A 12,077-nucleotide genomic window follows, 5' to 3' on the forward strand; every position below is an offset into this window, starting at 1 on the left:
GGGATCACACCCCTCATTAGGGAGAGGGAGAACTCATCAGTACTAGACTAGTACACTTGCGATTTGATCATCATCTTTCTCTTGCTTACTTTTTATTACTGTTCGTCACTCGTAGAGCGATATAGCTTCGAACCGTTCAGTCGTCGACCGGTGACCCACCGAGCGACATCCTTCACCACCCGTAGCACACGTATTCGTAGCGTAATCGTAGACCCCGTCTACATTAACGCTATCACTACCACTAACTAGATTTTCCACATTTTATATATTGCAAATTAAGATATTGTACTAAAGAAGTAAAGTTTGAAGAAATTATATAAATATATTTATTGAGATGATTATGTCCGCAAGAGGAATTTGGATTAGAAATGACTTATTTATGCTTTTGACAATTATTGGTTACAAATCAAGGGATTTTAAGCTAGAAGGATAAAAATAATAAAAATTTTAAAATTGTGCAACAAGAGTGAAAATAAAAGAATACAAAGTAACTTAAGATTAAAGTTAAAGTAAATATATATTATTATAATAACAACAATATGGATACAAATAAAATACGAGTACAATTTTATAGAGAAATGACAAAATGTGAAAATGGGCTTTTGCTTCCCGAATTGTTTTGAAAGCTTGCCCATTACGCTAGAGGTTCATTTTGATCCCTCCCACCACGCTCTAATTTTTGGCGCCTCACACGCTTTTAAAATCTTTCCCTTTCGTCTTTCTCCGTGCGAAAGCGAAATACATCCCCACTAGTTTGGAGCAACAATGGAGCAGCAGCACAGAAACCAGCAGAAAAGTGTGCAAGAACGGCAGCAAGATGAGGCCGAGGAAATTCAACACGGCCCTTTCCCGGTTGAGCAACTTCAGGTTCACTCCAATCCCAATCTTCTATGCAATAAAGGAAAAACAAATCTTTTTGGATCTTCAAGATTCCAAGATTTATGGGTTTTGTTTCGAATCGGGATGGGGTTACTTTGTTTCCATTAAATTCGAATAATTTCATGATTTCTGTGCAAAATTCGCGAATGGGTTTTTTTTGTTTCAAAGCCAATTTTGCTTGTTCGAGTCTGAATTTCAGGGGTTTAGATCGTTGCAGTTGCTGGGTTTTCCTTAGTTTGCCTTCTTGTTCTTGACTTTAGAAAGAATGAATCTTTTCCATCTGACCCGACTTCGAGTCTTTTGAATCCTTTCCAAAGTTTCATTTTCAATAATTTAGGGTTCCAAGCATTCCTCATATACAAGTTTACACTGTTACTCAGACATCACTTTTTTCCTAGGAATCTGGAATCTCTGCCCTTGACGTAAAGAAACTTAAGGATGCGGGTCTATGTACCGTAGAATCAGTTGTGTACTCTCCTAGAAAAGACCTTCTGCAAATAAAAGGGATCAGTGAAGCTAAAGTTGACAAAATCATAGAGGCAGGTCAGTCTTATTAGATTATTGTTTCAACCACATTATTGTCATTCTATATATATATATATATATATATATATATATATATATATATATATATATATATATATATATATATATATATATATTTTCTGCTGCAAATATGGATGTGAATGAAGTAGTCTTACATGCCCTGCTGTGCTCATATCAATAGCTTCAAAATTGGTGCCTCTGGGTTTTACTAGTGCCAGCCAACTCCATGCACAGAGGCTTGAAATCATTCAAATAACATCTGGATCGAAAGAGCTTGACAAAGTCTTGGAAGGTAGATTTTCATTTGTCACTAGCTTATTACGCTTGTATAGTTGTATGTCTTGTTTGGTTATAAGCTTGTGTTATTGGGACTGACAGGGGGAATTGAAACGGGATCTATCACTGAAATTTATGGCGAATTCCGCTCTGGAAAGACTCAGCTTTGTCATACATTATGTGTTACTTGCCAAGTAAGAATGATTATCTGCTTAATAGATATTGGTGTAGCGTTGTGTGATCTATCGCTGAATTATTAAAATCTTGAGTATTGCTGTCAAAATTGAAAGATTAGTGTTGGTGAAATTTGTTGGCTATTAACATGTTTAAATCATAATCTGCTTTCTATAATTCTATATCAGCTTCCCTTAGATCAAGGGGGTGGTGAAGGGAAGGCAATGTATATTGATGCTGAGGGCACTTTCAGACCACAAAGACTCTTGCAGATTGCAGACAGGTTATCTAAAGACACTCTGATGAAATCTGTTATTGCATCTTGTGTGCCAAGTTTATTATACCATTGTGAGCTTGAACTTTGTTTTATTCTATTTAATGGTCTTATGTGTTACAGGTTTGGGTTGAATGGAGCAGATGTTCTAGAAAATGTGGCATATGCTCGAGCGTATAACACTGATCATCAGTCACGGCTTTTGCTTGAGGCAGCCTCAATGATGGTAGAAACCAGGTACATGGAGTCACGAGCTGTGAGGAATACTAATATTTCATTTCTTCTTACTGAATTGTGTATAGCGGCTTCTCAGAATTCAGTCATGTGAAAACGAAGTTTTCCACTTGTCCTTCAATTTTTTTTTTTTCCCTTTTCCAACGCAGGTTTGCTCTTATGATTGTGGATAGTGCTACCGCACTTTATAGGACTGATTTTTCTGGACGAGGGGAGTTGTCTGCCAGGCAAATGCATCTGGCAAAGTTCCTAAGAAGCCTTCAGAAATTAGCAGACGAGGTAGTTTCCTTACCTGTTCTTGACACAATTGCACTCGTGAAGCTTTTCCTGAACCGTGTCAAATGATGTTTGATGCTAATTATGTCACATTTGAGCTCGCAGTTTGGTGTTGCAGTTGTAATTACTAACCAAGTGGTTGCCCAAGTCGACGGTTCTGCCATTTTTGCGGGACCTCAGATCAAACCCATAGGCGGCAACATTATGGCGCACGCTTCTACAACAAGGTATGTAATATGTAAATGTGCACGCATTATTTACATGATGCTAAGATCAAAGTTCTTATCGCTCTCCAAAAACTGGCAGGCTGGCTCTTCGAAAGGGAAGAGGAGAAGAGCGGGTTTGTAAAGTAGTAAGCTCTCCATGTTTAGCTGAAGCTGAAGCAAGGTTTCAAATTTCTCCTGAAGGTGTAACTGATGTGAAGGACTGATTGGCAGTTTGGCACCAACCAAACTTTTGTCTGCAACTTTCTTTTTTTTTTTTTTTTTTTGAAAACTGTCTGCAACTTTCTTTTTTTGTTTTTCTGGATATTACAAATTTGTAATTTCTGCAGATTTATGTCTTGTGTACTAAACAGCTGCTGAATCTTGAGCAACTTTCCTTTATATAATGCAAAGGTTTTTCAATTCTTTTAGTTGAAATCTGCCATACTGTGGGCTATGGAACAATTTTTACATAATATGTACTAAACAGTCTGAATGTTCATATTGGCAAACTATATAATGTTCACATCACGTTGATACATGCCAAAGTTCATGTGTCAAATAAGCTAATTTTTACATACCAAGTGTATAACACAAACTAATGTCCATGTGATTTATGCTAAATGTTCACATTGAAGTTCCTCATCTGGCACCATAATGAAATAACCAGACATTGCTTTCCTGAATCTCTTCTTGTACTGGGTTGGAGAAATGACAGTAGGAGATGATGCATTCATGGTACCACCAAGGACGACGCCCAACGCTGTCTTCACCCACGTTTCGAGTTGCTTGTCCCATGTGTATTGTCTCCTATAATCGATCACTCCAACCACCAATTCATGTTTTTCGTCATCCAAACCGACGAGTAACGAATATTCCATTACATTTACTGACTGCAGGGCCACACAAAAGATGAAATTAGTGACAGCTTAGAAAGGATTTAGAAAGAGTCCAATAATGAGACTTACAGCAAGAAATGCAGTATCATTCCATACAGCCTTCTCCAGGAGCCTCTTTGCTTTGCTTCCTACATATATTGGATTTGTTGGCATTTCTTCAACCAAGTTTTGATCAAACAGAACTTTGTTGTTTTCGCTTGGATCTTGATTATGCCGCGGCTCAGAAGATCCTTTGAGGTCATACATTCTGGTGATGTTATGCCCAAGCATGAGATTTTCCATCACCAAAACTTTCGTTTTCGATTCTTTCCCATCTTTAAGATTCTTTGATGTGATCTAGACAAGGCAAAATTCAAGAATTGAAGAGAAATTAGCCATGTTGTTAAAATGGTTCATAAAGAGGTAATAAATTAACAATACCTCATAGATGCCAAAGATTTTTGCAAGACAAGTTGGGGTACTGCTAGCTATTGAATCAGACAAATACTTGAAATAAGATGGTGCAAACATGATGAATGACTCTAACTCCTTCTTACCCACCACCTTAACGATAAGGCGATTGTCCAAAGTTTTTGCGTGGGAGATGCTGTTACATTTGGTGGATCGGCTGAGAGAATGAATAAAATCTAACTCAGAGATGCAGCAGGCTTTCTTTAAGGCCTCAAATTGCCTTGCATAATAGCAAGTAACTCTATACTCCACTTTCCCCTCAGGGCCAGGTTCTGAGAAGGAAATGCAGGGATGCAGAACATTAGTACTGTAAAATGATGGATCCGAGAAACTGGATGATTCAGAACCTGAAGATTCCGGGGTTACTTTCTCAGATTCATTGGAGATTTGAGCATGGTAATCTGGTGAGAGAAGAGCATATGATATAATACTACTTGGCTCATCTTGATGTAAGAGTGAGTCCAGAATTGCAGAGCTCTTCTTAGAAGATGCAGCCTGGCTTTTGCCTGTCCAGGCTGCATCTAGAGCGTCGGGCAGGTTTTTCCCGGGTTCTCGATCGCTTTCATTGTTGACGGTTGAGGTAGAAGAATGGAAAACTCTATAACTCTCCCCATGACTTGAGCTTGCAGCCTGGGAGGGTGTGTCATAAGAACTGGCAATGTGTAGCAAACGTTGCTCCCAGGAGTGAGCATGCAGGACTAATTGCCTTCTTAGATGATTGATTTCAAGAATATTGTGGATTTCAGCCTGCTGGCCATTTTTATCTTCTCCATGGAGCATTTTTCCTAGCATTTCCTTAAACCAAAAGGATCATGGGTCAGAGGAACGCTATATATATATATATAGATACCTAATTAAGTGCTCGATCGAAAGGCAGTTATGTTACTACTCACGCTAAGAGGACATATCACTATGGTTAGTGTTTTTCTGTCCTCAGCTCGCAGTTAACGACTCATAGGCCATTTAGAGCACTAAGTGAAAGTGAGAAAATTATCACAGTTCAATTCTCTCATCACTAATACACAATACAAAATACTTCATTCGAGCTTGTTGTAACAGACTCAGACTCTTATGAACAAAACACTTGTGGTCTAGTGCACCCGGTTGCATCCCATATGGGAGGGGTGGGTTCGAGTCTCAGTAGAAGCGATATTGGCTCTTTATGTTTTATTTGGTTGAGAAAGTAGCTATGAACAGATACTACATTGTAACAGAGTTAATAGTACTAAAAAAAAAGAACAAAACGCTAAAATACCTCAAACAAAACAAAACAAACAAAACTACCTCAAATCCCATTCTCTCCTCTTTCAGTATTCCTTCCAGTTCAGCAATCTGGTGATGGCATGAATCTTGTGCTTCTACTCCATTGTTGACAGTGATGTTCTCCAAAGCCCCAATAAGAGCTTTGGACACCTCACCGAACAAATCATCTGCCATACTACAGACCTATTCGATCTCAAACAACATAGTAATTAAAAACCAGGTAAATTAAACATAGTAATTATATAAACATTATCATAAAAGACATATATACAAGATCATTCTCATACCATACCTCATCAACTTCTCTCTGAACCCACTCTTGATTATCAAAGCCAAATTCAAGTTTCTGGGGAGGGAGAATTACAGAATGAACATTACTTGAAGTGTGTCTGAAACACGCCGCCATTCTCCCTGAACTGCAGAAACATATAACCCAGCATGCATTCACAACTTGTTCATTCATATATGAAACTGATCTGAAGAGAAATTTCAGATTAAAATAAACTGGAAAGCTGAAAACATGCTTAATTATATTAATTACCCATCGTTAAGAACATCATTATTTGCATCCATGGCTTCCTACTTCCCCACCAGGCAGGTTGAAGCTTACTTTTTCATTAAGGATCAAATTAAATTTTATAGAGTTTAGAATATAATCAGTCATGAGAGCAGTATTAGCAGACAGACATGATCGAACGTAATAAATTAAATGAGATTATTAAAATATATAGGAGAATAAGGATAATTCTGAATTCTTTATATTAGTCAACGTTATCACTTGTCTGCAAATGTACACGACTTACAACTGCATGTGAACATGTGTCATATCGGAGAGGATTAGACACAGCATATATGGACAAAATGAAATTTAAATAAATAAATAAATAAATAAATAAATAAAATAAAATTAAAAAAAAAAAACGAGAGATTGAAGAAGAAGAAAAGGTCTAATAATTATAATAGTTTAGGGTTTTTCTATCCTGCATGTATGCTCATAGTATTTACAATAATATATACAGAGTACTATGCTTTTATTATTATTATTATTATTATATAATTTTCATTGTATTTAGTATTATTATGACATCGGTATGTAAAATACAATTGTATGTTTCTATTTACTAAACTGTATATTATCAAAGTGAGCCGGCCGGCAAGCCAGGCCAACTTAACTGTACACTTTTTATTCTTTGTGACCTAATTTTGATATCACTTGCTAGGAACAAACGCTTACCACTATTTCAAAAGTTATAGCTAGTAGCAAAGACACAACTTTATTTTCTTAAACCTTACATTTTCGAGAGGCAGGGTGATGAAATTGGCCCTTCACTGGTCTCCATCCAAGATTGATCATGGTTAGTTCATATTGTAAGGAAGACCTGGACCATTAACATACATGATCATTTTTTTATTTTATTTTTATATTGAATGTTAATTTGTAGTGTATTAAAGATTTGTTTTTTGAAAGTATTTTTTTAATCTAACAATGAACCTTTAATACATTATTAACAATAAACTTTCAATATACTAAAAGTGATAGTTACTGTTACATTGTGAATTAGGGTCAATGGTATAATGTGCCCTTATTAAATTTTTACAAAATCAAAAATTAAAAGCTAATAATTAGAAAATATATAGTTTAGATAGTTTAAACAATGCAAGCATTAATCATTTATTTAATCTAAAGCTTTAATTAAGTCAATAATGAGTCTATATATAGTCTAAAATGGAATTAGTGTGCAATTTAAAAAACCCCAAATGTTAAAATTCAAATAGAATATTTTTTTTTAAATTATAATTAATCAAAACATGTCCATCCATAGATGACTGTCCAACTCACCTATTGGTAAACCTATAAATTAAATACCAACCCACGTCCACCTTATCCGGTGGCGGAGTGGATTGACAACGCGACTAAACACATTTTGACAGTTCTACTAAAATGTCATTTTTTTTTCTTTGTAGTAGGTATATTACATTTTTACGTTGTAGTATTTTATTATATTTTTTAAATTATATACTCTGTATTAAATATATTTTTTATTAAAATAAAAATATAAACTTTTATATTACAAAATTTCAACCAAATTTTATTTCTATTCAAATATTTAGTTTCTAATTTAAATTAATACACATTCATTTGCAAATAGTATTTTTAATACTTTTAGATTATTAGATAATGTAGTCATCCCTTACCTGTTGGAGATAGTGGAGTTGATAATATCTGGATTAGGTTTATACCAACCCAATTATTAGGTACCATATGAAATAGGAATATATGTTTTATTTTGTTTTCATGGTATACCTAATATTATAACATGAGCCACTTGTTAATGCAATTATTATATTTATACATTTTAATTTTATGTACCAAAGTAGTAAACTATAATTATATCAATTACTCCCTTCGTCTAAATTTATGTGTCTAGTTTAGTTAACAATGCTTAACAAAAATTATTTTAAATTTAATTTTTTATAATGTGTTGTTTATTATTAATGTATAAATTAAAATTTATATGTTTAAAAACTATATTACAAATTAAAAATACTTTTAAACACAATTTTTTTTAAAGACTAAAGCAAATAAGTAAAAAAAATTAATTTAATTTGACTCTTGAATAATAAATGAGACATGTAAAATGAGACAACAAATATATATAATAGTATTAACAAACTACCTAGCTAATTAAATAATTATATATATATATATATATATATATATATATATATATATATATTTATTTATTTATTTATTTATTTATATTTATGTCCTATTGCTATCTCTAAATACATGTCAATATTTTAAATTACTAAAAAAATGTTATATATAAAAATGATTATTTTATTACTAAAGAATTGATATATATATTGATGAACATTTTTTAGGACAACTCGATTGTTTGATGATGTAATTGTACAAAGATGTGGACGACAATGGTGCATTGAATAACTTGCCTAAACCCAAAAAACATCTACATATACACCTAGATGGAGTACAGGTTATAGTAATAGAATAACTATACAGTGTGTGAGCCAACTAATTCCCAAATTAACAAGGCATCAATATCGTACACACCTAATAATATAATATGCTAGAGTTTCAATTAACTTTTACCGTTATATGCATTTATTGTATTATCCTCCTATTTTATTTTACTTGTTATATTTATTATTCACAAATCAATTGACTCTTTCTTTTTTATAATTTTTTTTAATGTAACCGTTCTTACCTTGAAAAAACAAAGTTTATCCCGCATTGGCAGTTCAGTTCGTCATAGATGTGAAATTTTAGAAGAAAGACTCGAGTCTCACCAGCGGTAATGTGAGAGCAATTTCTCAAAGTGAAGGGGTTTAACCTCTGTGTTCAACTAAATTATTATGATTTACATCATTCCAAGTACTCAGTCGGGTCGAAGCTGATGCTATGGCCCAGTTCAAAGTATATATATCTGTGTGGGTGGGGAGATGCTTTGATATTTTTGCATGTTAACCTATGGTTGAGATTGATTCCACGAAGTGATGAAGCAATGATTGGTTGCATTTGTCCAATTGTCCCCATGGCATCCCCTAATCCAACGCTACTTCAATTAATGCCAACTACGTTTCTTTTACTCCATCAATCCCTAAAGCAAACTACATATTTATTACTACCAACTACTAAACTCATTAAGCTAATTAATACACAATTTTTTTTTTAATTGTGTATGTCATAATCTCATTCAGCATTACAAAGTATAATCTTGGGGTGTAACTCAACCGATTAACTAATTCAAAATAAATTTATAAAATTTGTTTTACGAACAGTCGTATGGTACATGAATAGAAAACAAAGTATATAAATTTGACTTATTGCAAACACTAATGTAAAAGCATTTGAGGACCTTTTAGGCTTGTTGAGATTCAAATTTAAAATTCAAACTTATTTTTACTAAAAGCATATATATAATACATTTATGGTTGAGTTATTAGTAATTTAGATAAATGAATTGGAGCTTTATAATAAACGTTACTCTATTTACAAATTTCAAATATAAAATATTATTAAAAGGAATTGAACTTCTTTAATGATCACCTCAAATCCTTGGCATTGGAATAGGACGAGAACATTTAGGCATTTGGACAACTTATGCAACATATATGCGTTACATTTTTCACACATATAGGAGCGTTACATTTTTCACACATATAGGAGCGTTACATTTTTCACATACACATATAGGACCTTTAAGTGAGAATATGTTCCTCCATTTGTATAGATTAATCGTTGATGAGTATTGAAAAATAAGGGAAAAAAACATTACGGAGTTAGTTAATTTTAAAAGTTTATAATAATTATAAAATTGACATCACATTTTTTTTATTAAAACACTCAACTATTAATGGACCTTTATGCTAATAAAGGTATATATTTTACTTTAAATATTGTATACTTTAATTTTATTGGACAAAATTCTCCATACTACATTCATGTTAGACAAAATTACTCTTACACCGTTATAACTCTATTAGTATTTAATTCTAACATTGAGCACTCCATTATTATACCATAAACCTATACCTATCATATCCATTTCCTATTTTTTAATTATCATTTTATTAAAATCAGTATATAATTAATTTAATTGTAGAATATATTTTAGTTAAATTTCTATTAATGGTAAATCATACTGAGTATATGTTTGTGTATTTAATACATATATTATTTGTGTATATATACCAATATATGTGAGTACTAGGTTAGTATTATAGGTATTTTATTTATTTATGTATATTGTGTAAAAATAGAGTATAAAATTTATCAAAATTGTTACATTATTGTTGAACAATATATATGTTATTTTCTTCTTTTTTTTTTTTTCTATATAATTTTTAAATACGACGATTAATATTTACAATCTTAAAATATAATTTCAACTACAGTTTTTAATTATTTTTATTTTTTAATATTTTAATATTAGGCATGATTTTTTGCACATAACAAAATTCACACATACATGCCTTTACAAAACACAAGAGTTGCATATGATCATATTCTGTCACGTTGATATTTCTGGATTTCACACCCTCCTTCATGCTTGTAAATGTTTTTACCACTATCTTAGATATTAGAATGCATTTATACTATCACGTTATTATTAAATTAAACTACGTACTTTTCTTTCACAAGTCTAATTATGTTTTATTTCCAAAAAAAAAAAAGTCTAATTATGTTTTGAAACTCCATAAAGTAGTATAATTATTTACGAGCACGAAATATTTATTTTTGGAGAAAATTTTCGTTTTTTAAAAGAAAATAAAGAATTCAGTTGTTTATAATTTTTAAAATTTAAAGTATATAATTAAAAATAAAAATCAATAAATAATTAAAGTAGATATACCCTAGCCTTTAGTTCTCTATTTCTTATCATAATTATTTTTAAAGTCCCACATGATTCCTGTTTTAGCCATACCAGCACCATCTACAACTACATACGTTACAACTAACAATGTGCACATGAAAAAAATGATTTGTCTTTTAGAAATCATAAATAAACAAACAAATAAATAATTGGGATCAAATAAAAATGTGAACAAATTTGATCCATTTATCTAGGATGATAAAAGGTTAAAAATTAGTGGAAAAAAAGAAAATTGTGATAACATTTATGTAATTATGATGATTGTGCATTAAGAAATGCGACTGTGAATTCGCGGATAATTGAATGTGCATTTGAAAACTCTTGAGATGACACAGAGAAAAAAGTGATGAGAATCAAGTAGTGTCTTTCGTGCACTGAAAGCTTCATAACTACTTTCTCAACCTATTGAAGCACAAGAGTTAGAATTACCTCCACTGAGGCTGCCCACCACCTCCCGTATAAAGGGAAGGGTTTGATGCCACTGGACCACAAGGTCCTTGGCTCAATTCTAAATGCCCAATTATAATCAAATAAAATTACATAATTATTTTATCACGTTTTTCATCCTCTTTTCGAGTGATTTTCAACTTTTGGTCATTCAAAATGAGTGAATCATATTTGTCCGCAATTCTCGTTGGAGGTTGTTTTCATGTGAACTTGATCCCCTCCCTCTCTCCCTCCTGGTATCTCTCTCTCTCTTGTTTGCTTATTTATTCATTCACTTAGTAGTTGCATGATGTAATGTTCGAATATTACTAAGAACAACAAAATATCGTGTTGTGAACACTAATATACAAATATTTAAAAGCTCGTAGGTTAATTTAGACACACCATTTATCTTATTCACCCGTCTTCCCAGACATGAGTAGTGAAGAGTTCTTAATTTAAAGAGTTTAAGGTTAAAATTTATGTTGAAAATAATAATAAAAATACCTTATTTTCGCATTATATTTAAAAGAAATACCGGAATGAAACACGATAATATATGTTTAAAATTGATATTATTATGTATATAGTATAAATAAATATAAAAGCTTTCTATGTAAGTAGTGAGTCATAAGTTATTTGGGAACAAATAATAAAACTAAAAATATTACTTACTTTAAAAAAAAAATATTACTTACTTGAATACGAGTATACGAAGAAATGAATAAAGCAGTATATTATTATTAATTTTATATTATTATTATTATTATGATCACAA

At 32.0% G+C, this 12,077-nt stretch overlaps 2 protein-coding genes across 3 annotated transcripts; one reads left to right on the forward strand and one right to left on the reverse strand.

The window, feature by feature from the left end:
* Window positions 1-593: 593 nt before the first annotated feature.
* LOC116023781 (DNA repair protein RAD51 homolog) lies at window positions 594-3,293 on the forward strand. Its single transcript, XM_031264794.1, has 9 exons — window positions 594-867; window positions 1,278-1,422; window positions 1,607-1,717; window positions 1,804-1,895; window positions 2,064-2,158; window positions 2,273-2,386; window positions 2,533-2,662; window positions 2,765-2,886; window positions 2,966-3,293. Exons 1-9 carry the CDS (start codon window positions 766-768, stop codon window positions 3,087-3,089), a joined length of 1,035 nt encoding a protein of 344 aa, XP_031120654.1. The 5' UTR covers window positions 594-765; the 3' UTR covers window positions 3,090-3,293.
* Window positions 3,294-3,342: 49 nt separating this feature from the next.
* LOC116023780 (1-phosphatidylinositol-3-phosphate 5-kinase FAB1B) lies at window positions 3,343-6,156 on the reverse strand. 2 transcript variants are annotated; one of them, XM_031264793.1, is made up of 6 exons: window positions 6,016-6,156; window positions 5,767-5,890; window positions 5,496-5,657; window positions 4,182-5,006; window positions 3,831-4,097; window positions 3,343-3,755 (listed from the first exon to the last, which is right to left on the reverse strand). In XM_031264793.1, the coding sequence occupies exons 1-6, from the start codon at window positions 6,045-6,047 to the stop codon at window positions 3,477-3,479; spliced, it is 1,689 nt and encodes a 562-aa protein (XP_031120653.1). In that variant the 5' UTR covers window positions 6,048-6,156; the 3' UTR covers window positions 3,343-3,476. The 2 variants fall into 2 exon arrangements, with proteins under 2 accessions (XP_031120653.1, XP_031120652.1); XM_031264792.1 differs by having other exon boundaries at window positions 4,182-5,008; window positions 5,483-5,657.
* Between the last annotated feature and the right edge of the window lie 5,921 nt (window positions 6,157-12,077).

Source organism: Ipomoea triloba, chromosome 6 (genome assembly GCF_003576645.1).
Source record: "Ipomoea triloba cultivar NCNSP0323 chromosome 6, ASM357664v1".
Taxonomy (NCBI): Eukaryota; Viridiplantae; Streptophyta; class Magnoliopsida; order Solanales; family Convolvulaceae; genus Ipomoea; species Ipomoea triloba.

Excerpts from the sequence above, each read along its gene's own strand:
- LOC116023780 (XM_031264792.1), bottom strand. The coding sequence starts at position 6,047 with ATGGATGCAAATAATGATGTTCTTAACGATGG. Across the intron at positions 5,009-5,482 it reads ATTTGAGGTAGTTTTGTTTG|AGGAAATGCTAGGAAAAATG; the intron begins TTTTGTTTTGTT and ends CCTTTTGGTTTA. Across the intron at positions 3,756-3,830 it reads ATGATACTGCATTTCTTGCT|TCAGTAAATGTAATGGAATA; the intron begins GTAAGTCTCATT and ends GTGGCCCTGCAG.
- LOC116023781 (XM_031264794.1), top strand. The coding sequence starts at position 766 with ATGGAGCAGCAGCACAGAAACCAGCAGAAAAGTGTGCAAGAACGGCAG. Across the intron at positions 1,423-1,606 it reads TGACAAAATCATAGAGGCAG|CTTCAAAATTGGTGCCTCTG; the intron begins GTCAGTCTTATT and ends TCATATCAATAG. Across the intron at positions 2,887-2,965 it reads GCGCACGCTTCTACAACAAG|GCTGGCTCTTCGAAAGGGAA; the intron begins GTATGTAATATG and ends AAAAACTGGCAG.